Source organism: Dendrobates tinctorius, unplaced genomic scaffold, assembly GCF_039654945.1.
Source record: "Dendrobates tinctorius isolate UK_male_01 unplaced genomic scaffold, ASM3965494v1 ptg000209l, whole genome shotgun sequence".
Lineage (NCBI taxonomy): Eukaryota > Metazoa > Chordata > Amphibia > Anura > Dendrobatidae > Dendrobates > Dendrobates tinctorius.
This window is the reverse complement of record NW_027361876.1, coordinates 5,010,835-5,038,488: the sequence shown is the minus strand read 5'-3', so window position 1 is coordinate 5,038,488 and position 27,654 is coordinate 5,010,835. Positions and strand designations below refer to the sequence as shown.

At 45.1% G+C, this 27,654-nt stretch overlaps 1 protein-coding gene across 1 annotated transcript in view; it reads left to right on the top strand.

Annotated features, from left to right (window-relative positions):
* The window catches only part of PLXNC1 (plexin C1), a 387,127-nt gene that overhangs the window by 41,997 nt on the left and 317,476 nt on the right, over nt 1-27,654 (top strand). Inside the window, exons 2-3 of the mRNA XM_073554254.1 lie at nt 7,753-7,887; nt 9,724-9,858. Of these exons, the coding sequence (XP_073410355.1) occupies nt 7,753-7,887; nt 9,724-9,858 (270 nt within the window). The remainder of the gene's footprint in view (nt 1-7,752; nt 7,888-9,723; nt 9,859-27,654) is intronic.

Sequence of the window (27,654 nt, the reverse complement as noted above, 5' to 3'; positions counted from 1 at the left end):
CCTATGCTAAAGATAGGGTGCGCCGATCGCAGGTGCCGCTGTGCGCTAGGAGGCGGCGCTACAAGCAAGGGGCGGGCACGCCGGGCAGAGAGCCGGCTCGGGGGCGGAGCTACCCCCGGCCGTGCATGCGCTTAAAAAGCGCTAATGTGAAACCAGCCTTACTGTGCTATTTACATTCTATATAAATATCATTGTGCTTAATATTGGTGCTAACAGGGGCATTTAAACAGAGTCTCTATATTAATACCATATACTATTAGTATATCAATATATTGAAGTATGCATAATATATAAATTTTGATATGCTAATTGTAATTTAAGCAGAAACATTTATTTGAACCGTATACCTGGTATTTAGAAGCATTGCTGTAGCTGACCTTCTGGTGTGCTAATGGGTTAGAGGTATCCTATTTTTATGTATGTGTTTTTTAATATTGATCTAATAAAATTAAATTGTTCTTGAAAAATATCATCTTCAGTCACAAACAGTTCTCTTATTGAGTAGATTTTTCATATTAACAATCATATCCTCAGTGCCTCTGGAATTAGAATTTAAAGTCACAGTTGTATTATCATCGAAAACCTGATTGAGTTTTGTAAGCCACATCCTGTCACGTGCCTGGTAGTCCATTTGTGCCAGCGAAAGAGAAGTGAAAATACACATTGCAGTAAATATGCAGAAGTAGCTAGAATTTTTGGACAAAAAAGGACAATGTCCTAGATGTGGGGAACTCCAAATAAAATTGTCACAATCACAAACTACATATGGCGTGTACATACCTCAGGATGGTAGAGAAATAGTCAAGAAACCTATATACTGTAAAATACTAATAATAATAATCTTTTAAAACGTAGGTTTCAGTTATACAAAAATCACAATAAAAGTAGGCAATCAGGCTGGTGAAGACAGTTTTTTGAGACAACAGCACAGGCAATTAATAGATGTTAGTATAAAGGCAGTTCAATATGCAAACATATGTATGTACTAAGATGACATTTATCATAATTGATAATTATAAACATGTCTGGGTAAGAAAAAATAGAAATAACATATGTATAGACAGATGTAGTTACCAAATGTAAGCTAGGTAGTGTTACAAGTTACAACTTATTACACAAAAAACACACCATGATAATAGTAAGAACAGGAAAATTCTCATGTGACAAGACTGCTACACATCAAGCACGGGTGCATCACATGGATCACCCAGTTTATTGGAAAAACACTGGTCAGTAAACAGTAGTAACATGATACAGTGAGAGGTTCTTACCCATAAAGTGCAAATGTGCCTGTCCGCGTCTATAAAAAGCCCCGACGCGCATTTCTTGTTGGCTTCTTCAGAGGGCCAATATATTGTGTGTGTGAAGTAAGGTATATATACACCTAAAGCCTGTCTCATCAGGTGTATGAGATGAGTGCTGCATTCACTTGGTGCTTGTGGGCACGGCCTCCGCCGTCATGCACTTGGAGACAGGGGGACAGATGGTGTAGTCCATGTCACTCGTCAAAATGGTCAACTACTAAATTAAAAATAAAAAGAAAGCAAACACACAATTAAAAACACCAGAGGCCATAAGCCTATTCAAGAGGAGGACATTAATGCATCCTTATAAAAATGGTGAAACACTAAATTTTTTATTGAGCCCAGAAGGGATCATGGTTTCCAGCTTGACAATCCATCGGCACTCCAGCCACGCCAAACTGCGCTTGAGGTAACCACCTCTGATGTCACCGTGCACCTGATCAATGACTGAAATCTTGATATCATCTGGATTGCAATTATGGCATAGCCTGAAGTGAAACTTCATCAGCACTCATGGTTGCTTTGATGTCCCTGATGTGTTCTCTAGTGTGAACACGCAGCTCGTGTGACATGAGACCCACATAAATCATATTACAAGGACATGTAGCGTAATATGTCATGTGATTAGTGCTGCATGAGATGTAATCCCTGATTTTTCACTCTTGCTTACCTTGTGCAGAAGTAAATGTTGTTGCATGCGCAATATTGCAAGCTATGCACGAACTACATGGGTTCTTTTGTAGTGTTACAATTTTTTTGAATTAGTGTCTATTGTGAGCTTGCATATTTTGACAAAAATAAATTGCTGATAAATGCATTCATGCACTCATATCCATTTGTGACTGTGCAAAACTTGGTTAAAAATGACAAAGAGGTAAATACACTATGTAGAGAAAAGTTTTTGAACACTTGCAAATTACATTTACAGGTGATTTTATATTATCTCATTCTAAACCTATGGACAGTAATATGCATGTCACGATTCATTTTTGGATTTGTGGAAGCTCTGGTTCCGCTATAATATAAATGTAGTTTTTTCTTTACAGGCCAGCAAGGGTTAAATGTCAATTTCCTTGCTGGCAGCTTCTTTGTTGCTAGTCAGCTGATGTGGGTGGTGACCACTCCCACCATCCTTTTAAAAGTTACATGACCCATCAGCTGACTGTTGGTAATAGAGTAATCTACTGTATGTTGACCAAGCCAGGAGCAAAGAGCTTTCTGGTTGCAGCAGTGAATCTACTGTTTTCGTGGAGTTCGTGGTCTTGCTAACTTATCCTCTGCTGTGTGGTGCTTTGCAGCAGAGACAGTTGTTAAATATAAGTTCCCCACTATCTGTCTGTCTTGTATTTTGTCACTCTCCCTGTGTTGTTCATCATTTGCAATGGTAATGCTAACATCCTTGCCGGCCAGTGCACTAGCCAGGGATTAGTGAGGTGAAAATCATAGACTAGGCACGTGACGGCAGCAGGGGGAAGGACCCGCTTAGGGCATTAGGGGAGTTTAGGGATAGGCTCAGGTTGGCGCTCAGGAGGTGCCCCGTCCCTCATTCCCTACAGTTAGGGCCTTCCTCACCCTATTCCATCCTGTTGTAGGTATAAGTTGGCTTGTCCACTGGACACACTGGTACAGACGAACGAACCCAAGGAGCCTTTTCTCAAACTAGGCTGCCTGTAGTTTGCCATGGGATTGGGGCATGTTTTTTTCTGTGGTCTGACTGATCATTAAATCAATGTCTGCCCAGCTTGTGCCAAAATATGTATGCCATCTCAAAAGCCATGTTTCCCTGGTCGTGTGGAGGGAGATGACCAGGGTGTGTACATTTCCTCCACCTTTAAGTCTCAGTGTACCATTCCAGCTAAAGTGGTGGTTGGTGAGGAAACTGAAACTACACCGGTTCTTGTGGACAGTGGATCTGGAGTCAATTTGGTGGATCCTTGCTTTGATCAGACCCATGGTGTGATAGGTAGGATGCTGGCAAGACCCATTATCATTTGGGCAATTGATTCTGTTCCACTCAGCCAGGGGAGTGTGACCCAAGTCATAGATATTATTAACCTGCATATAGGGACTCTTCATGAAGAGTCTCTGTCGTGCTATGCCAACTCCCATTGTCTTTGGCCTTCCCTGGCTAAAGAGTCACAACCCTGTCATAAATTTGTGGTCCAGGTAAGTAGTCAGTTGGGACCAATCTTGTAAAGACTGCTGCCTGGGAGATACGATCTCTGCCGTCCTCCTCAAACCTACCTTCTTTCCAGTGGGGGCAGCTGAGGTGCTATCAGGAAGTAGGGACAAGACTCAACCCTCACAATAAGTAAACCCTGAGTCTTGGAGTCCTCTCTGGAGGAGTTATCAGAGGAGGGTGGTGGTTACATCTGTGTATAGCGAGGGTATGAGTTTGGTGACACAGGGGGATGCCTCTGTCGTCTGTTCCTCAAAAAGTTCACCATCTTTTAGCAAACACATGCGTGGAACTAAACGTTCAGGACCCGACCTGTGTGTGACTGAATATGTGTATGTGTCCACCAAAAATATCAGATGGAAGTACGCATCTAGGACCTGGAGTTCTAGAGTGATCGGGCCGTATCAGGCATCGTCCATTCTCAGCCTGAGAACTTTCCAGCTGTAGTTACCCCCAGTAATGCAGGTACCCAACGTATTCCACAGGTCGGTGCTCTGGAGATTTTCAGCGCCTCTGGAGCCTATGTTATTCTCATATTCCATTTGGCTGCATTTGCCGTAGCCTTGAGGATCAGGTGACTGCAGAGGTGACTCCTAGTGGGTGTGTAAGTAGGTAGACCAGGCTGCAGGTACCTGTACTGAGCCGCGTCCGGAACTCTCGAGGCTGCATCCCATGTTGCCCAGGGAAAGGAATAGGGGACTGGACAGACCCCATGACCTAGGAAGGGGGGCGTGCTAAAACCGGAAGCAGAGCTGAAAGCACGCGAAGCCGCAGGAAGTTTCCCGCCGTCAGAAAGAGTACAAGAGGGTGGACAGTACGCTCCGCACCTCAAGCAGCAGCACCGTGATGTACTGCAATCGGCATCTCCTGAGCATTCCAGCGGGACAGTGAGTGGAGATAGTACTAACGGCAGTACCAGACTGACCCACCCCGAAGACAATGAAGGATGCTTGGGCTTTTCTGGGGCTTACTGGGTACTAGCAAAGGTTCGTGAAGAATTTCACTCGTTTTAACTCAGGAAGAGTTCAGAAATCAATATTTTGTGGAATAACCATGATTTTTAATTACAAGCTTTCATGTGTCTTGGCATGCTTTCCACCAGTCTTTCACTCTGCTTTTGGGTGACCTTATGCCACTTCTGGTACAAAAATTTAAGCAGTTCTTTGTTTGATGGCTTGTGACTATCCATCTTCCTTTGATTACATTCCAGAGGTTTTCAATGGGGTTCAGGTCTGGAGAATGGGCTGGCCATGACACGGATTTGATGTGGTGGTCCTTCATCCACATATTGATTGACCTAGCTGTGTGGCATGGCGCATTGTCATGCTAGAAAAAGCAGTCCTCAGAGTTTGGGAACATTGCCTGAGCAGAAGGAATCAACTGTTTTTCCAGGATAACCTTGTATGCAGCTTGATTCATACGTCTTTCGCAAAGATTAACCTGCCCAATTCCAGCCTTCACCAAATTTCACAGTGGGTGAAAGAGACTGTGGCTTGTACGCTTCTCCAGATCTCTGTGTAACCATTAGATGAGCAGGTGTTGGGCAAAGCTGAAAATTAGACTCATCAGAGAAGATTACCTTACTCCAGTCCACTATGGTCCAATCCTTATGGTCTTTGGCAAACTTCAGCCAGGCTCTCCTTTGCTTCTCATTGATAAAAGGCTTTTTCCAACCTTTATATGACTTGAGCCCTGCCTCTAGGAGCCTGTTATGAACTGTTCATGCTAAGCACTTCACTTCAGCTGCCATTTGCCATTCCTTTTGTAGGTCACTTGATGTCATCATGATGGTCATCCCAGTCAGTGGAGAGTCGTTTTCACCCTCTGCCGGTCTGTATCTTTGTCTCCACTGTCTGCGGCTTGACCTTGTTGTGATGGACTGCCATCTTAGAAATTTTAAGGATGAAGGCAACATGACGCTCACTGTATCCCTCTGCTAGTAAAGCCAGAATTGAGCCCTTCTTTTCCTCACTATAGACTTTCCTTTGCAACTCCTTTGGCATGGTTAAAAGTTATTTTTTCATTCCTATTACTTTTGGGATATTACTAGCACTTGTTTTGCCATCCAGCTTCTCCTATTGCAAGAGGATTGTGAACACCACAGCACGGTTTTTTATACTTTCCTTGGTTAAATAAGATTTGGGTCAGGTGATCACCTAATCAGAAACACATTAAGAAGAACGAGGTGTACTCTGGTTGGAATTCAACTGACACTAGAATGGAATGGCTGTCTGATATGTAGAGAAGCTGATTTTTCTAAAAGTGTGCAGTGGTCTCTTAATTTTTGCCAGAGCTCTATGTGTTGTATGCCCACAATTACACTGTAAACTGCACTCCCAAACATGGTTTGAACTTCGCCTTATATTAATGTAAGAAATCAATGATTGAACCCATTAGGCTACCTTCATAACTGTATAGAGGGAATAATGTATGTCCCGCCATGTACCACCCACTTATACAGTGACATACACCAGCACCACATGAAGACCCCCCTCCACAGGCCGCCTCAAAGCACGAGCATATCATTAACTCAAAAATGAAAATAAAGATTAAACAACAACCACAAGATGGATTTCATCAACCAAGGTATCATTTTAATCAGTATTTCAGCGCCAACCTGACACTGTGTGTGTAGGTTACTCAGCACAAACCTGCTGAAAGGTTCCATTTAATCTTTATTTGCAGTTTTCAGCTAATGAGATTGTGGTGCTTCAAGGCAGCCTGCATGATGAATGTTTATATTTTTTTGTCAAACAATAGTATATAGTGTTGTACAATAGAGTAATAGTGCCAACCTGACACTGTCTGTAGTTTACTGAACATAATACTGCTGACAGGTTTACTTTAAAAGAAAAAGAAAGTATCCAAATTTTTGTATTAGCCCACTGTGTAGAAAAGTGCAAAGTTCTATACTTTCCTATGCAAAAAAGAAGGGTATAAGAACACATACTGCCCTTATGGAGGCACAAAGGACAAACGTTTGTCCTCCTTCAAGTAAATGGGAGCCTTTGGCTATGATCAACATACAGTATGTGCCAAAAACTTTCCTGAACCATAATCTAAACATGTTCATATATAAAGTTGAGTGTTACGAACAGTACACCACTAGCTCAAGACACACCTGCCTCAGATGTGACTGTAAAGGGGTATTCCACTTCCCATTCACTTGTCTACTCACCTTTCGCAATAGGCTAACAATGAGCTAAGTGGACCCCACAGACGGTCCCCACATCTACACCACACTTTACACACCCAGCACTTACCCTTTTACCAGGCTAGAGAGATGCCTGCACTGGGCAACACAATGGTACATATGAACACCCAGCTTTCCCAAGCTCCAGAGCAGATCACTACCTGCACTCTGGCTTCCACGTAACACAACCAAGCTATCTTCTCTGCTCAAGAAAACTTATTGCATTTTGTCTTAATATACAAAAAAAAGTACAGTGCTCAAAAAGGTTACCAAAGGTGAAATATCAAAAATACATACATAGAAACAAAAACAGTATAAAAGAAAAGGATAAAATACAGCTATGTCTTCTGTATTGGATCCGTGAAAGCTTCTAGCGGAGGAGAACTCTACGAAAAATACGGACAGCTCTGTAATACACGTTGCTTCGTCTGGGGTATGACACAGATATGCCGTAGGTGACATGTTATAAGGAATCTCACCAGACTCCTAACTCCTCTCTCTGTGGAGCGGTACAGCTGATTAGATTCAATTCTAATCCTGGTTTAGCCCCATTTCTGCTCTGGGTCATATTTTGCCAAAAAAAACCTCTTAGAGAAACAATATGCCTGTCATATTACTGAACATCCTTTACGTATTTTTATATATACTACACATGAATATGACGTCACAGTAGGAGAACGTCGTCAGTGCTTAGCCGGGCTGAGCGTGTGATACTATATTGTGGTGCCCTGATTCCCCATACACCCACCAGGCAGAGAATAATACCATGGTGACTTGGTGAGGGCTTGGCTGTTTGTTGAGCAATATCCAATTTGGTGGATACTGCTAGTGTATGGACCAGATTTTGCATAGTAAAGTTCCAGAATACTTGATGGCTGTCTTGTGCTTACGCCTGTCTGTGATGTTAATCACAGACAGCATATCGTGTATAAACACTGCCTTTAAGAGATAAGTGCACTTCTAGAAATATTCCTTTAAGCTTTCATTCATTTTTATATTGACTTTACTTATTTAATTTCACCTTATCTGGTTTGATCACAATTCTGACTACAAATATATCTTTGGTTTCATTGCAGACCAACGCTAATGACCTCATGCCTTTATACAAAAATCCAATTCTGACCCATGGAGACTTAAATGCTGTGCATGTAAAAGAAGTGGAGAGGAGACTAGTATTCTTTCTGGGGACTGAAAATGGAAAAGTGCTTAAGGTAGGTCACGGGTATAGAAGATTTAATGTGGATGAAGCATAGTGAAGGATAAATCAATGACGTTGTGCTAAATATTATTTGTGCAAATGAAAAAGGATTTTAACTATAGACAGGGAATACATAGAGATAATTAAGAAACTCATCAAAGATTAAAGTTGGATAACCTTCTGGGGCTTTTTAACAAGATAACATCCTTAATGCCCTACAACTTGGTGATTCACATTAAAAGGATTTTAAAAAAACTTGCATTTTCTAGCATGAAGACATATGCTTGTATTTTCTATCCTCAACTGAAATGATGGTTCTGATTTTTTTTTTATTAATGTTTGGAAATGTCTATGCTTTCCATTATGCTTATCACTTCAGGGAGGAAAAATACATTACTATGTCCACCTTTATAATTTTTCTTTCCATATCGTAGCGGTGGCAAGTGGGGTAATAGTTGTGGGGTTGATGTCACCTTTGCATTGTCTGTTGACATCAGAGAAGTGTCTGTAAGACACCTATCCATTACTAATCCTATAGTTGTATGGTAAATAAAGACACAGCCAGAATAAAGTCCTTTAATTGAAATAATGACACAGACTCCTTTAATAGATCTTAATTAAACCATACTTACTGCATTGGCTATTCCACCGACGCCCTTGTCTCCTGGAAGGGAATTAAAATAAAAAACCAACAATATCCTCCTTACCTGTCTGCTGAGAAGACATACATACTGTCTCACGATGAGTCCAGCTCTGCTACATCTGGATGCCTTTGGCTGAACGGTGACATTATGGCACCACTCAACCTGACATCCAGATACGGCAGAGCTTTAAGCTGATGACCAGGGGAGATAACGCGGTCCCCTTCTGTCACGTACACTGCAGTTCTCATGATCAGCTGATCATGAGAACTTGACTAGTGATTGGCGATAACCCCATCCCCCGCTGTCAAGTGCACGGCAGTTCTCGCAATCAGCTCATCTCATCACGAGAACTGCATTGTGCGCAAACTTCCGGCTGGAACCAGGTACAACATTATTTAAATTAGTACACATGCATAGTAAGCTGCATTACCGCACTTAATGCACATGTGACAAAAAAGAGAATGTGGTTTTACTGCATCTAATGATATTGAATGGATAATTTACGCAAAAGAGAATGTGGTTTTACTGCATCTAATGATATTGAATGGATAATTTACACAGCGGAGATGGATCTCCTCTACATAAATTGACATGCTACGGTCTGGAAAGACACGCAGCATGCCCGTCTCCCTAGGGAAGCCAGAGGCATCTGTGTATGCATAGTGGGCATGAGATTTCTTGAAATCTCATCCTCTATGCTGTAACATCTGGACTAGAGTTGAGCGACTTTGGTCGGATCGGGTTTCATGAAACAAAATTTGTTTCAGATGAAACTGGTCCGACTAGGGCAAAAAAAGTCATCTGAAACCCGACCCCAATGCAAGTCAATGGGGAATAAAAGTCGGCATTGAGTGGATGAATGTCATCCGCTCAATGCCGACTTTTATTTCCCATTGACTTGCATTGGGGTCAGGTTTTGGATGAAACTCTGACTTTTTTGCCCTAGTCGGACCAGTTTCATCTGAAACAAATTTTGTTTCATGAAACCCGATCCGACCAAAGTCGCTCAACTCTAACCTGGACGCTGCAGGTTTGACTGCAGATGCATGGAGGGTCCAACCCGCATAATTTATTGACCGTGGGAACATACCCCAACAAGTGCTTTAAATCAGCCAGATGGATCAAATATTATGCTATATGTTATTTTTTCGAACTTTATATTTTCAATACGTATTTATTTATTTAAACATCTTTTTTTAACTCAGTTTACTTTAAAGCCAAATTTTGATGCAAGCTGTCCAGAGGTGATGTATACATTTAATAATGAAGATCCTGTGTTCGAAAACATTCACATGGACCCTGTAGACATCAACTATCTATATGTTGCCACTGTTAAAGAGGTTAGTATTCTTTTTTCCCTAACTAATCGGTTGCTAATGCTATATATTTTCTCTCTATAGTGATGATTTAACCCCTTCAAGTCCTTAGACGTAGCCATACATCCTGGTTGAGAAGAACTTCCCGACCTTGGGCGTGTGGATATGTCCTGGCAATTTTATGCACACAAACTCTGTGAATGTGGAATCGCCGCCAGGTGTTCAGTGAATCTGACAGCTGATACCTGACTCTCACTGCCAGGAATGGTGCTCGCACTTCCCTTGGCAGTTTAGCCCCCTAAATGCTGCGATCAATATCGATTGCAGCGTTTAGAAGGCAGGGAAAGGGAGTGGGCTCTCGCTCCCCTCCAATCGGTGCCCCCACGACATCATCGCGACCCAACGTAGTGATGACATCTGGGTCACTAGGGCTAGCAAGCTTGTTAGACCATGCTCAGAGCATGGTGTACCATGGTAGTGTGTCAGTGTAGAATTGACAGTTATGAAACAATGAGTTATAACTGTGATCAAAGTGAAAAAAGTGAAAGTTTCATAGAGGAACTAATTAAAAAAGTACTAGAACTGTAGAAAAAGGCATGGACTGCAAATTCAAAAATCATGCGTTGATATAATGATGCCAGGCAAAAATTTAATTATATATATATATATATATATATATATATATATATATATATATATATATATATACACACTGCTCAAAAAAAAGGGAGACACTATTCCACTTGCAACAGGCTGTTTGTGTTCCCTTTATTTTTTTGAGCAGTATATATATATATATATATATACAGTGTGTATATACACTCACTGGCCACTTTATTAGGTACACCATGCTAGTAAGGGGTTGGACCCCCTTTTGCCTTCAGAACTGCCTCAATTCTTCGTGGCAGAGATTCAACAAGGTGCTGGAAGCATTCCTCAGAGATTTTGGACCATATTGACATGATGGCATCACACAGTTGGCGCAGATTTGTCGGCTGCACATCCCTGATGCGAATCTCCCGTTCCACCACATCCCAAAGGTGCTCTATTGGATTGAGATCTGGTGACTGAGGAGGCCATTTGAGTACAGTAAACTCATTGTCATGTTCAAGAAACCAATCTGAGATGATTCGAGCTTTATGACATGGCGCATTATCCTGCTGAAAGTAGCCATCAGATGTTGGGTACATTGTGGTCATAAAGGGATGGACATGGTCAGCAACAATACTCAGGTAGGCTGTGGCGTTGCAACGATGCTCAATTGGTACCAAGGGGCCCAAAGAGTGCCCAGAAAAAATTCCCCACACCATGACACCACCACCACCAGCCTGAACCGTTGATACAAGGCAGGATGGATCCATGCTTTCATGTTGTTTACGCCAAATTCTGACCCTACCATCCGAATGTCGCAGCAGAAATCGAGACTCATCAGACCAGGCAACGTTTTTCCAATCTTCTACTGTCCAATTTCGATGAGCTTGTGCAAATTGTAGCCTCAGTTTCCTGTTCTTAGCTGAGAGGAGTGGTACCCAGTGTGGTCTTCTGCTGCTGTAGCCCATCTGCCTCAAAGTTCGACGCACTGTGCGTTCAGAGATGCTCTTCTGCCTACCTTGGTTGTAACGGGTGGCAATTTGAGTCACTGTTGCCTTTCTATCAGCTCGAACCAGTCTGCCCATTCTCCTCTGACCTCTGGCATCAACGTGGCATTTCCGGCCACAGAACTGCCGCTCACTGGATTTTTTTTCTTTTTCGGACCATTCTCTGTAAACCCTAGAGATGGTTGTGCGTGAAAATCCCAGTAGATCAGCAGTTTCTGAAATTCTCAGACCAGCCCTTCTGGCACCAACAATCATGCCACGTTCAAAGGCACTCAAATCACCTTTCTTCCCCATACTGATGCTCGGTTTGAACTGCAGGAGATTGTCTTGACCATGTCTACATGCCTAAATGCACTGAGTTGCCGCCATGTGATTGGCTGATTAGAAATTAAGTCTTAACACACAGTTGGACAGGTGTACTTAATAAAGTGGCCAGTGAGTGTATATATATATATACACACAATATATATATATATATATATATATATATATATACACACAGTGTATATATATATATACAGTTATACACAGTCTTAAAAAGGAGAAAACGGAGTAACGGATACAAAATATATGCAAAAGTATAAATTTTATTAATACTCACATCAAGTGCTGACAAGTATACAAGTTGACTAAAATAGGGGGGATAAGCCCCAATGATACAACAATCAGGACAGACAAGGACAGGGTAAATAAAATGATACCAGTGCTCGAAATCTACATGGCACAACGTTCAGTCAGCCCATGGGCATTGCACATAACAGACATGTGTCTAATGGTAAAAGATAGTCAAATATGGCATACTCAATTAAATGTGTATTGTACATAGTTGTACATGTCTAGAGCGCCAAAAAAAAAAAAAAAAAAAAAAGAGGGGTCAATGTGCAAGTCCAATGGACACTGAACATAAATGAATCAATGACATGTGGAAGGATTCTTACATAGTAAATAACATATGTATCAGCATATCAAAACTGCGCAAATGTGCCAGAGAGAACCCGGGAGACGACCCGCCCAGCGGTCCAAATGACCGAAGTGTGGAAACAAGTAAAGGCAGGCTGCTTACCGGGGAGCAGAGGAGGTGAAGGCCCATGCAACGACACCCGACGTACGTTTCGCGCCCGCCACAGGCGCTTTATCAAGCACATTTAATTGAGTATGCCATATTTGACTATCTTTTACCATTAGACACATGTCTGTTATGTGCAATGCCCATGGGCTGACTGAACGTTGTGCCATGTAGATTTCGAGCACTGGTATCATTTTATTTACCCTGTCCTTGTCTGTCCTGATTGTTGTATCATTGGGGCTTATCCCCCCTATTTTAGTCAACTTGTATACTTGTCAGCACTTGATGTGAGTATTAATAAAATTTATACTTTTGCATATATTTTGTATCCGTTACTCCGTTTTCTCCTTTTTAAGATTAGCATATGGAGTGGTAATCCATGCACAAGGCGTTTTTGGACCATGGTCACCGCCTTGTCTCGTTCTCTGATACTGGGCATTATCATATAGTTATACACAGTGTATATATATATTCATTCATTCAGCGTCTCCCACTCACACACCACCTCCTCACCTCGCCCCCTATCTGTCGGAGTCCCACAAGGTTCAGTCCTTGGGCCCCTGCTGTTCTCTATTTACACCTTTGGCCTGGGACAGCTCATAGAATCTCATGGCTTTCAGTATCATCTTTACGCTGATGACACACAGATCTACATCTCTGGACCAGATATCACCTCCCTACTAAACAGAATCCCTCAATGTCTGTCCACTATTTCATCCTTCTTCTCTGCTAGATTTCTGAAACTCAACATGGACAAAACAGAATTCATCATCTTTCCCCCATCTCACGTGACCCCCCCTACGAACCTATCAATTACAGTAAATGACTGCCCACTCTCCCCAGTCCCACAAGCTCGCTGCCTCGGAGTAATCCTTGACGCTGATCTCTCCTTCAAACCACATATCCAAGCCCTTTCCACTTCCTGCCGACTTCAACTCAAAAATATTTCACGAATCCGTTCATTCCTCACCCAAGAATCTGCAAAAACCCTAGTCCATGCCCTCATCATCTCTCGCCTTGACTACTGCAACCTCATGCTCTGTGGCCTCCCCTCAAACACTCTCGCACCCCTCCAATCTATTCTAAACTCTGCTGCCCGACTAATCCACCTGTCCCCCCGCTATTCCCCAGCTTCTCCCCTCTGTCAATCCCTTCACTGGCTCCCAATTGCCCAGAGACTCCATTACAAAACCCTAACCATGACATACAAAGCCATCCACAACCTGTCTCCTCCATACATCTGTGACCTCGTCTCCCGGTACTTTCCCGCACGCAACCTCCGATCCTCACAAGATCTCCTTCTCTACTCCCCTCTTATCTCCTCTTCCCACAATCGCATACAAGATTTCTCTCGCGCATCACCCCTACTCTGGAACTCTCTACCACAACATATCAGACTCTCACCTACCATCGAAACCTTCAAAAAGAGCCTGAAGACCCACCTCTTCCGACAAGCCTACAACCTGCAGTAACCACCGATCGACCAAACCGCTGCACGACCAGCTCTACCCTCGCCTACTGTATTATCACCCATCCCTTGAAGATTGTGAGCCCTCGCGGGCAGGGTCCTCTCTCCTCCTGTACCAGTTATGACTTGTATTGTTTAAGATTATTGTACTTGTTTTTATGTATACTCCTCCATACATGTAAAGCGCCATGGAATAAATGGCGCTATAACAATAAATAATAATAAATAATAATAATAATAATAATAATAATATATACACACTAGAAATAGGCTTGATGCTATTGCATCGGGAGTGCAGAGAAATGAACATTTGTGTATCATTAGTGGTGGGGGTTTCAAATCCTGCGCGGCACCGCTCATTGGCTCAGTCGACGGGGCAGGGGATTTGAATTCCACGCTGCTCATTGGCTCAGCCAGCAGCAGCTCAGCCAATGAGCGGTGCCATGCGGCTTTGAGCGGCACGGGATTTAAATCCCCCGCCAAAGCCACGCGCCACCGCTCATTGGTTGCGCGCCCGTGGCACTCAGCCAATGAGTGGCGCGGGATTCAAATCCGCCGCCACGCTGGCTGAGCCAATGAGCAGTGCCGCACAGAATTTGAATCCCCCGCCAAAGCCTCGCGGCACCACTCATTGGCCGAGTGCCCCTGGCATGGCCTCATCATCCCTATAATGGTATGCATGGCCCTCTCATCCCTATTCTGGTATGTATGAGCCCCTCATTCCCCCCCAATCCTGGTATGCATGGCACCCCATTCCTCATCCTGGTATAAATGGTACTTCTCACCCCTATCCTGATATGCATGGCACCCCTCATCTCCCAATCCTGGTAAGCATGTCCCCTTCACCCCCCAATCCTGGTATGTATGGTCCTCTAACCCCCCTTTCCTGGTATGCATGCTAGCCCTCACGCCCCTATCCTGATATGCATGGTCCCCTCACCCCCCAATCCTGGTATGCATGGTCCTCTCACCCCCCTTTCCTGGTATGCATAGTTCTCTCACCCCCCTATCCTGGTATGTATGGTCCCCCTCATCCCCCAATCCTGGTATATATGGTCCTCTCACCCCCCTTTCCTGGTATGCATGGTCCTCTCACCCTCCTATCCTGGTATGCATGGCCCTCTCACCCCCCACTCCTGGTATGCATGGTCCTTTCACCCCCATTCCCTGGCATGCATGGTACCCCTCACCACCCAATCCTGGTATACATGGTCCCTCTCACCCCCCAATCCTGGTATACATGGTCCCTCTCACCCCCTTTCCTTTTATGCATGGTCCCCTCACCCCCCAATCCTGGTATGCATGGTACCCCTCACCCCCCAATCCTGGTATACATGGTCCCTCTCAAACCCCCAATCCAGGTATACATGGTCCCTCTCACCCCCCTTTCCTGGTATGCATGGTCCTCTCACCCCCCTTTCCTGGTATGCATGGTCCTCTCACCCCCCACTCCTGGTATGCATGGTCCTTTCACCCCCCTTCCCTGGCATGCATGGTCCCCTTCACCCCCCAATCCTGGTATACATGGTCCCTCTCACCCCCCTTTCCTGGTATGCATGGTCCCCTCACCCCCCAATCCTGGTATGCATGGTACCCCTCACCCCCCAATCCAGGTATACATGGTCCTTCTCACCCCCCAATCCTGGTATACATGGTCCCTTTCACCCCCCTTTCCTGGTATGCATGGTCCCCTCACCCTCCAATCCTGGTATGCATGGTACCCCTCACCCCCCAATCCTGGTATACATAGTCCCTCTCAACCCCCCAATCCAGGTATACATGGTCCCTCTCACCCCCATTTCCTGGTATGCATGGTCCTCTCACCCCCCTTTCCTGGTGTGCATGGTCCTCTCACCCCCCCCACTCCTGGTATGCATGGTCCTTTCACCCCCCTTCCCTGGCATGCATGGTCCCCCTCACCCCCCAATCCTGGTATACATGGTCCCTCTCACCCCCCTTTCCTGGTATGCATGGTCCCCTCACCCCCCAATCCTGGTATGCATGGTACCCATCACTCCCAATCCTGGTATACATGGTCCCTCTCAACCCCCCAATCCTGGTATACATGGTCCCTCTCACCCCCCTTTCCTGGTATGCATGGTCCCCTCACCCCCTTTTCCTGGTATGCATGGTACCCCCTCATTTCTATCCTGGTATGCATGGTACCCCCTCATCCCTATCCTGGTATGCATGGTACCCCCTCATCCCTATCCTGGTATGCATGGTCCCCCTCACCCACCAATCCTGGTATGTATGGTCCTCTCAACCCACTTTCCTGGTATGCATGGACCTCTCACCCCCCTTTCCTGGTATGCATGGTCCTCTCACCCCCCCAATCCTGGTAATCATGGTCCCCCTCACCCCCCTATCCTGGTATGCATATTCTTCTCTCCCCCCAATCCTGGTATGCATAGTCCCCTCACCCCCCAATCCTGGTATGCATGGTCCCCTCACCCCCTAATCCTGGTTTGCATGGTCCTCTCACCCCCCCAATCCTGGTAATCATGGTCCCCCTCACCCCCCTATCCTGGTATGCATAGTCCTCTCACCCCCCAATCCTGGTATGCTTAGTCCCCTCACCCCCCGATCCTGGTCTGCATGGTCCTCTCACCCCCCAATCCTAGTATTGCATGGTCCCCTCACCACGCAATCCTGGTATGCATGGTCCCCTCACTCCCCAATCCTGGTATGCATGGTCCCCTCACCCCCCAATCTTGGTATGCATGGTCCCCTCACCCCCTAATCCTGGTATGCATGGTCCCCTCACCTCCCGAATCCTGGTATGCATGGTACCCTCACCCCCAATCCTAGTATGCATGGTCCCCCTTACCCTCCTTTCCTGGTATGCATGGTCCTCTCACCCCCCAATCCTGGTATACACTCACTGGCCACTTTATTAGGTACACCATGCTAGTAAGGGGTTGGACCCCCTTTTGCCTTCAGAACTGCCTCAATTCTTCGTGGCAGAGATTCAACAAGGTGCTGGAAGCATTCCTCAGAGATTTTGGACCATATTGACATGATGGCATCACACAGTTGGCGCAGATTTGTCGGCTGCACATCCCTGATGCGAATCTCCAGTTCCACCACATCCCAAAGATGCTCTATTGGATTGAGATCTGGTGACTGAGGAGGCCATTTGAGTACAGTAAACTCATTGTCATGTTCAAGAAACCAATCTGAGATGATTCGAGCTTTATGACATGGCGCATTATCCTGCTGAAAGTAGCCATCAGATGTTGGGTACATTGTGGTCATAAAGGGATGGACATGGTCAGCAACAATACTCAGGTAGGCTGTGGCGTTGCAACGATGCTCAATTGGTACCAAGGGGCCCAAAGAGTGCCCAGAAAAAATTCCCCACACCATGACACCACCACCACCAGCCTGAACCGTTGATACAAGGCAGGATGGATCCATGCTTTCATGTTGTTTACGCCAAATTCTGACCCTACCATCCGAATGTCGCAGCAGAAATCGAGACTCATCAGACCAGGCAACGTTTTTCCAATCTTCTACTGTCCAATTTCGATGAGCTTGTGCAAATTGTAGCCTCAGTTTCCTGTTCTTAGCTGAGAGGAGTGGTACCCAGTGTGGTCTTCTGCTGCTGTAGCCCATCTGCCTCAAAGTTCGATGCACTGTGCGTTCAGAGATGCTCTTCTGCCTACCTTGGTTGTAACGGGTGGCAATTTGAGTCACTGTTGCCTTTCTATCAGCTCGAACCAGTCTGCCCATTCTCCTCTGACCTCTGGCATCAACATGGCATTTCCGGCCACAGAACTGCCGCTCACTGGATTTTTTTTCTTTTTCGGACCATTCTCTGTAAACCCTAGAGATGGTTGTGCGTGAAAATCCCAGTAGATCAGCAGTTTCTGAAATTCTCAGACCAGCCCTTCTGGCACCAACAATCATGCCACGTTCAAAGGCACTCAAATCACCTTTCTTCCCCATACTGATGCTCGGTTTGAACTGCAGGAGATTGTCTTGACCATGTCTACATGCCTAAATGCACTGAGTTGCCGCCATGTGATTGGCTGATTAGAAATTAAGTCTTAACACACAGTTGGACAGGTGTACCTAATAAAGTGGCCAGTGAGTGTACATGGTCTGATCACCCCCTATCCTGGTATGCATGGTCCTCTCACTCCCCTTTCCTGGAATGCATGGTCCTCTCACCCCCCTTTCCTGGTATACATGGTTCTCTCACCCCCTTTCCTGGTATGCATGCCCATACTGCGCTGTCCGGTGCCATGTTGTTGAAGGCACACTGCAAATGTGTCTTCAGTAAAATGGCGCCGGATAGCGCTATGCGCATGCGTGACTCTCACACGCACTCCTGCCCCGATCTTCGGAAGAAGAGAAGCGCTCCTCCCGGTGAGGTAAGTATGTAAGGGGCACCTGAGGAAGACAGACTTTACCTGTTGAAACACGTTGGGGATCTTTAATAGAAATAAAAAGAAGATACATTAATAACTCAATTACTGTCTTTGTGCTCCTATTGACCGGGTTTCACAAAGCTCTGCACCTTTTCTCCTCATCTGAGGCACCTGACTGGAGCTGCATCTAAACTCCTAAAGCTGCGTATGGCTGGTGCTCCTTTTTGACTGTCCTAACTATTGCCTGAACAAACCCCTCACACGGCATTGATATTGAGCTCCAGATACTCCTGCACCATCTTCTCCAGTCATTCACAATGTGTCAGACATGTGTCAGGAACACCGCACTGCACTTGCTCACTGAGCCACCGCGCGTGTCCTGAGTACAAAAGATACCTGTGGAGCGGGGCAGCAGCGGTGAAGATGCGTGCTTCAGACTAACAGGACCTGAAGCATGTGACTGCTGGGGGCATGGCCTAAGCTCCACAGAGCTAGGAGCTGAAGGAAAACTCCTAGAAAGGTAACTACGGAACAAGTTACCAAGGGGCATAGGCAGAGACGTAAACCAGATCAAGCTGGGGTCAAAGCATGAGATAGCACAACAGTACCAAAGAGTTAGATAGAATAGATAGTCAGGACATAGCAATAGATCAGAAAACCAGAACGGGCAAATAGACGGTACAATAGGGACAAACTGTAACGGAGTAACAATAGCCAAGCCAGGAGGTCAGAACCGGAGAAGACAATAGTACCAAAACGTGAGACAGAGAACAGAGTGAGGGGACAGACCGGGTCATACATGGGAAGCAAACAAGCAATGCAGTATACCCGCACACCAGGGTGGTCAGACACACAGAATAACAGTATAGCTGACAGGGAATCCTAGTCTGGAGTGAGTATAAATACCCCTTCCAGATCCAAAGGGAGGCCAGCAAAATTAACCCTGAGGAAACAGGACATTAACTATGTCCTAACCATGACACATGTACTCTGTTCTGCTGGTGCACTGGCTGTTCTAAAAATGTGTGAAATGACTAAAAGAATTGCTTATACCACTTACACTGCTACTGTTAATGTTTTTGCAATGAGTGTTACTTTAACGCTCCCAGGGTTAGACGTCTAGAACTGCGATTGCCTACAAGCCTGTTTTTATACTCCAGCATGCGCTCGTCCCTTTGCAGGGGGAGAAGCCTCTGGCAAAATTTGCTAATTTACTCTTATACCGTGGATCTAAAAGAGTGGCAAACCAGTAGCACTATTTCTAACCCTAAGAATACAGGCATCAGGTTTAATATAGTGCAGCAAAAAGGCGTTCATGTGTCGGACGCTTCCATGAGCTCCAAGTCCATGGTGTATTAATGGTGGGCTAACACTCCATATTGTTTCCTCTGTCTCCTCCAGCCAACCATGGACAAAAGAGAGGGGATCATTATCCTCTTTATCTCCTGACTAGAGTTGAGCGACTTTGGTCGGACCGGGTTTCATGAAACAAAATTTGAGTAGGATGAAACTAGTCCAACTAGGGCAAAAAAAAGTCGGAGTTTCGTCCGAAACCCGACCCCAATGCAAGTCAATGGGGAATAAAAGTCGGCATTGAGCGGATGAAATTCATCCGCTCAATGCCGACTTTTATTCCCCATTGACTTGCATTGGGGTCAGGTTTCGGACGAAACTCCGACTTTTTTTTTGCCCTAGTCGGACCAGTTTCATCCGACTCAAATTTTGTTTCATGAAACCCGATCCGACCAAAGTCGCTCAACTCTACTCCTGACTGTTACATGTCCATTACCTCTTCTTCCTCTTCCTCATTTTGTTTCTCGGCTCCTGCACCTTCACTAACAGTTTGTCTGGTACCATGAGTCCCCCTCGATCACTGTAATCCACCCTCCCATGGCACCTGCCTGTGAGACGACAGTCCGGAACTTAGAGATATTATTATCCCTTCTTCATCCTCCTCTGCTTCCTCTCTTGCTCTGTGACCACCACCTCCTCACCCATACATTTCAAAATGTGCTCCAGCATGCAGATAACCGGAATAGTGATGCTGATTACGTCATCATAAGTGCTAACCATATTAGTATCCATTTCGAAACTGTGCAGAAGGGTGCAGAGGTCCTTCATCTGTGCCCACTCCACAAGCTTGATTTAAACTATGTCCATACTGCGTTGGCCCAGGCTATGCAAAAGGACCCACTGCACCAGGGTTCGTCAATGCTGTCAGAGTCACTGCAACATGTGTAAAGTAAAATTACACCATGTTGGCACATTGCATATCAACCATTTACCGGTAGGCTGAAAGATATCTGTAGTGTTACAAGTTGATAACCTGAGGGGTGCGAACGGTAGAAGTGAGCACACAGCAATTGTGCTTTCTGCAGCAGGATAGTGGCGGAGAAATTGCTGTACCACCAAGTTAAGGATGTGAGCCATGCAAGGCATGTGTGTGGTTGATCCAGCATAGGGCTGCCACCAAGTTTGCACCGTTATCACACAAGGCCTCACCTGGCTCCAGGTTTCATGGAGACAGCCATTGCTCAAATTTGGAATGGATAGCTGTCCACAACTCTTGAGCTGTGTGACTGCGATCTCCAAGGAATATTAATTTAAACAGAGCCTGATAGCAGTGAACCCTGGCTACTCAGTACGATGGTATAGGGATTCTCTCTGCACTGTTGGAACATGTGTCTCATTAAGGGAGAGGTTGAGGGCACAGGTTGAAGAGACAGATGCAGTGGAGGAAGTGTAAGATACAGAGATTTGTCCCATAAGCCTTGGGGATTCCATGACTTGTGGAGCAGCCCCATCACCGCCTGCCCCCACAGCCACCAGAGTCACCCAGTTTCCACTCAGCGAGATGTAACATCCCTGCCCATGTTTGCTTGTCCAGGTGTCAGTGGTGATATGCACCCTTGGCAGACATAGATTCTTGCAAGTATAGAGTTATGATGTCTGTGACATGCTGGTATAGCGACTGCACAGCTTTGTTAGAGAAGTAATGGCGACTGGTCAACTGGTACTGGGGAACTGTGATGGCCATCAACTTTCGGAAACCATATGTAACTACAAGGTGAAAAAGCAGGATTTCTGTGGCCAACAGATTGGAGATGGCAGAGTTCAAGCTCTTAGATTTGACATGTGTAGGCGGAAATGTACTTTTATGTTACCACAACTGCTGAACTGAGGGCTGGCTGCTGTGCTGGACGGTGGAGTGGGGTGAACGGGACAAACTGCTGGACTGTGACTGAGGTGCCGGCATATATGTTATGATGGATTGAGAAAGATGTATTGTGCTAGGTTACACAAAAACAGCAAGCATCTCCACTTCCATAATAGCTGATGGACTCTCACTCACCCAAGTGTAGCAGGTAAACAAAAGGACCTGTGTGAAAGCTCTTGGCACGATGATGGAGGAGGAAGAGGCAGCAGCTGTCATTGATGGATCGACTGGTGGTTGGCGAGGCCCACTAGTCGGCATTTTAGAGTAGTGAAATTCCAAGGCTCTGGCATGTTGATCGCGCATGTGCTGGTTCATGCATGTAGTTGTCAATTTACTGAAATTTTTGCCTCTACTGATTTTTTTTAAATATAGCAGATAGCATGAGTTGGGTCATGGAAGGGTAGGCAACCCATGCTGCCCATGTGAACTGCACACTCGCAACCAGTGCTAGCCACAGCCAGAGTTGTGACTGAGGATGCAGTGCTTGTCATGGTTGTATTACTTTGTGTCTGTGCAGGAAGCCACAACGTAACCACCTCATCTTCCTCCTTATCCACTCCCTCTGCTGAGCTACTCAGCTGCATACCTCTGGGTTCACCCCAAGTGGATTCTACAACCTCATCGTAATCCTCTCTGTTCTCACACTCTTCACCCTGAGAATCATCCTCCTCCTCTTTCTGCCCTAACATCAAAGTACAATCCTTGTGTGCCTCTGGTATCTGAGTCTCATCAGGATCAACTTCACCCCCTGTGGTTAACGTCTGGTGATGAGCGTCTTGTTTTCCTTCTTTGACCCAACTTTGTCCGACTCCAGATCCAAAATGAAAAGATTTTGGGCATTGGTGCAGATGCTTTCCTCCTCTGGATTCTGTGATTCTTTGGAGCAGACCTCTGATGCTCATGGATTAGAATGTGTGAAGATGTCTGCAGAATGGTTCATCTTTGCTTCCCCACAGTCAGTTTTGTGTTTGGAAATGTGTGATGTGGGAGGAAACAAGGGCGATTGGGGTGCCACCTCTGAGGATTGTACTGTAGTGATGTTGAGGTAGAGGAAGAGGAAGAGAGGCCACTTGATCCAGCGCTTGCCATCCAATGGAGCACATGCTCTTTCTGGCCCTCATCTACAAGGTGTACTTCTGTGCGGTTGCCAAAGAAAGGGAGTGGAGTAAGCCCATCCAGTAACAGATATTGTCAGAGCTTTCATTAACATTAACACCTAACTCACATACATGTTGAATACCAAGCCTATGCTCCCTTCCACCACGGCATTGCTTGTTCCCACTGATGTTGTATGTACCCTTCCCCTCTTCTAACCTGCTGTTTCATAACCTTAGGCCAACACCTGTCAGTCACCTGTCAATAAATGAACACTATTTATTTTCTTAGATAGTGTGCCTGAACAATACTGTTATATCGTAACTATTTTTAATAGAAAATCTGGCCTTCTGATTTCTCAAGTAAATCTGCAAAAGAGACTAACTGCACACTAACCATGCGATTATGCTGCAGCGCAGGTGCCACAGCCGGCACCTGCCTGCAAAAGTGGTTTTTTTTAATCAGTATGTGATGGTATTCATTATGCAAACTAGGGGGCAGGTCACTGAGGGATCAGTCAAACAAAAAAGGAAGCAGTCTGTAGTGCTATAGCATGCAAACATAGTAACATAGTAACATAGTAATTGAGGTTGAAGGAATACTTTAAGTCCATCTAGTTCAACCCATATCCTATCCTAACTTGACTTAGCATGTTGATCCAGAGGAAGGCAAAAAAAAACCCATGTGGCAAACAGAAAGCTTCACATTGGGGAAAAAAATTCCTTCCTGACTCCACATATGGCAATCAGACTAGCTCCCTGGATCAACGCAATATCAAGGAAACTATTGTATATAACCTGTAATATTATACTTTTCAAGAAAGGCCTCCAGACCCTTCTTAAATTTTAGTAGGGAATCACTCACTACAATATCATATGGCAGAGAGTTCCATAGTCTCACTGCTCTTAAAGTAAAGAATCCGCATCTGTGAGTAGGCTTAAACCTTGTTTCCTCCAGACGTAGAGGATGCCCCCTTGTCCCCGTCACAGGTCTAAGAGTAAAAAGATCATTAGAATGGTCTTTGTACTGTCCCCGCATATATTTATACATTGTAATAAGATCACCAATAATTCTTCGATTTTCCAAACTAAATAACTCCAAGAGTAATAACCTGTCTTGGTATTGCAGCCCCCCCTAGTTCCCTAATAACCTTAAATGCTCTTCTCTGCACCTGTTCCAGTTCAACTATGTCTTTCTTATACACCAGAGACCAGAACTGTACACAGTATTCTAAGTGTGGTTGCACTAGTGACTTGGGTCGCCCTCGCTCGCCCAGGGCTGCGGGGTACTCGGTACCGGGTCGGTGTTGAGGCGGGAATGTGTCACAGCAGCGGTGACCCGGTCCGTGGCCCTGGGCGCCCAATATCAATGGCGGTGATGTTAATGGTGTTAGAGTTTATATGAATAGTTTGTGACGCCACCCGTGGTGTTTGGCAAGTAAGATGGTAAGCCAACGCTGCATACAGATCCGCTGGGACTGATGGTGTGGTGCAGCAGAGATGGTATAGCTCCCCACAGGTGGAGCTGTAGTCCCAGGGCAGTGTAGGTGCAATGAATGAGGAGAGGCGCAGAATGGTATGGAGGCTGGTACCCAGGTGTAGTGGTGTGGGAATAACTGGAGGACACCAGAGTATGCAGTTCCAAAGCTTTACTCACTGTTTGCAGTTCACACAACTGCCTGCCTCCGTACTGTGTTCTCCAGGTCAGGGCTCCAGCCAACCTCCAGGCAGGATAGGATTCTCCCTTCCACACTCCGCCAACCTGTATCTTACTGAACGACTCCTCCAATGCGCCTTTAGGTGCGAAACACTCCAGTACTTAGTTACCCTGGAATGCCTCTCTCTAGGTGTTCCTAGTCTTTACTTGTATGACAGACAGCTGTAGCCTGCTTCGGGGACTCCTCACTGCGTCCCGGCTCTCTATTCAGTTGCTGTTGTGTCCCAAGTCTATGATGGGAGCAAGGCGTAAGCGGCTCACTACTCCTCCGGTGTCTGTTGCCGGACATAAAGATCCAATCAACCTCGGGGAGAGGGCCCCAGCCTTTGCGCTCTCTGGACTGGAAGGGTTCTCTCTCTTTCTCAACCTGCTTCCCACCGTCCTTATATTCTCCTTCATTCCGATCTGTTCTCTCTCTCCTATGGAAGGTTAGGTTATCAATCTTATCAGTCTCTTTATCTGGTCTTTCTCGTGCCAGCAGCCCAGATCACTGGGACCTGCTGCAGCACGTCCCTCAGACACCCATCTTCTCTCTTCTCTCTCCTCTAATCAACTAACGCCCAACTTTCACTCTTCCCACTCTTTTGTATCATCTTACTCCACCCGCCTCCCAGCACATCTCGTGTTACGAAGCAGGGTTCCACGAGGGGTGCTCTCCTAACCCCCAGCATAAAGCTGTTAGGTGGCCCAACTGAACTATCCTGTGTGTGGAATGCAGGTGTGGAGCGTGGTCAGGAGTTCCCACCTTACCTGGATGGTGGGGCACTACACCTTAGGAGAAGGTGCAGTACCTCTGTGGCGACTGAAGACTCAGGGGCACCACAGACTTATATAGAGGTAAAATTATGTTCTCCTCATGAGCATCTATGCCTCTTTTAATGCATCCCATTATTTTATTTGCCTTTGCAGCAGCTGCCTGACACTGGCCACTAAATGTGAGTTCGTCATCCACCCATACACCCAGGTGTTTTTCAATGACAGTTTTGCCCAGTGTTTCACAATTAAGCATATAATTATACATCTTGTTTGTTCTACCCAAGTGCATGACCTTACATTTATGCCCATTAAAGCTCATTTGCCATTTATCAGCTCAAGCTGCTAGTTTACATAAATCCTCCTGTAATATAAAATTGTCCTTCTCTGTATAGATTACCCTGCAGAGTTTAGTGTCTGCAAATATTGAAATTCTACTCTCTATGCCCCCTATAAGGTCATTAATAAATATGTTAAAAAGAAGTGGGCCCAATACTGACACCTGTGGTACCCCACTGCTAACCGTGACCCAGTCCGAGTGTGCTCCATTAATAACCACCCTTTGTTTCCTATCCCTGAGCCAGCTTTTAACCCACTTACACACATTTCCCCCTATCCCCATTGTTCTCATTTTATGTATCAACCTTTTGTGTGGCACCGTATCAAAAGCTTTTGAAAAGTCCATGTACACCACATCCACTGCATTCCCTTGGCCCTTTACCTCTTCATAAAAGCTTATCAGATTAGTCTGACAGGAACGGTCCCTCTTAAACCCATGTTGATATTGGGTCATGAGTTTATTCTTCTTCAGATACTCCAGTATAGTATCTCTTAGAAAACCCTCCAGGATTTTACCCACAGTTGAGCTTAAACTTATTGGCCTATAATTTCCAAGTTCAGCTTTTGTCGCTTTTTTGAATATTGGCACCACATTTGCTATACACTGTCCTGTGGTACAGACCTTGTTATTATGGAATCTTTAAAGATTAAAAATAATGGTCTATCTATGTCTGTACTTAATTCCTGCAGTACTTCGGGGTGTATCCCATCCGGGCCCAGGGATTTGTCAATTTTAGTGATTTTTAGACGCCACCGTACTTCCTACTGGGTTAAGCAGGTGACATTTAATGGAGAATTTTTATCACTGATCATGTTATCCGTCATGGGATTTTCTTTTGTAAATACTGTTGAAAAAAGTCATTTAGCATATTGGCTTTTTCCTCCTCCTCATCCACCATTTCACAGAGACTATTTTTAAGGGGACCAACACTATCATTTTTTAGTTTCTTACTATTTATGTAGTTAAAGAATATTTTGGGATTATTTTTATTTTCTCTGGCAATGAGTCTCTCTGTCTCAATCTTTGCTGCCTTGATTTGCTTTTTACAGAATTTATTTAATCTTCTGTATTTATTTAATGCCTCATCACTACCTACTTGCTTTAATTCCCTAAATGCTTTCTTTTTGTCACTTATTGCACCCCTTACAGCTCCATTTAGCCATAGTGGTTTCCTCCTATTTCTAGCATGTTTATTCCTATACGGTATATATTGTGCACAGGTCCTACTCAGGATGCTAATAAACATGAAATAGGATAAATGAATTGCATTACTGCATTAGAAATATGAAAAATTTAGAAAGCTTAGCAGATAAAAAGGCCAATTTATGTGTACCTGGAAGCCACGTTGAGTCGTTTCTCGTTTTCCAGAACCCTAACCTAATGCCAAACATCACTTAGACTAAAGTCTTCATCTTTTAGGGAACCTATGTAAATCCTCTCCTTAGACTGAAATCTGTATCTCTGTGGAGGGGTGGTGGCTCTGCTGTGATTAAAAATGCCTGCTGCTAAGAGGTGGAGTGCTCAGTCAGAAGGATAATGAATACAAAGGGTGGAATAAAACAGATTCAGAAAGACAAATGAAAATAAACATTGTATAGCCAAAAGCGTCATAATACCGTATTTTTGGACTATAAGACCCAGTTTTTTCCTCCAAAAATGTAGAGGAAAATGGAGGGTGCATCTTATAGTCCGGATGTATCGGCTCTGGCTGTGGTGGGGAGGTGGGGGAGCAGCATCGGTAGAGCAGCGGGTCACAGGAGGCTGGAGCCGTGGCTGCGGCTAACTTCTGTGCCCGCTGCTAAAGAGTAATGAGTATTCACTGCGTTCCACACCAATGGGGCAATGATTATTAATTCCTCTTTAATAGTGTCTTGGTATGATTGGCCCCCAACCCCGGTCCTGGTATGCATAGCCCCATCCCTATTCTGGTATGATAGGCCCCCATCCTGGTCCTGGTATGCACGCCGGGACTGTGTGCGCATTGAGTATTCATTGCTCTTTAGTAGTGCGCACAATGTCTGCCACCAGCTTCCTGCTACTGCCAGCAGTCATGTGTGCCGCTACTTAAGAGAAATAAATATTCACCTCTCTCCACGCCCAGAGAGGTGAATTTTCATTTCTCTTAAGTACCGGCACACGTAACCGCTGGCAGTTGCAGGAAGGCTCTGGCTGACACTGTGCACGCTACTGA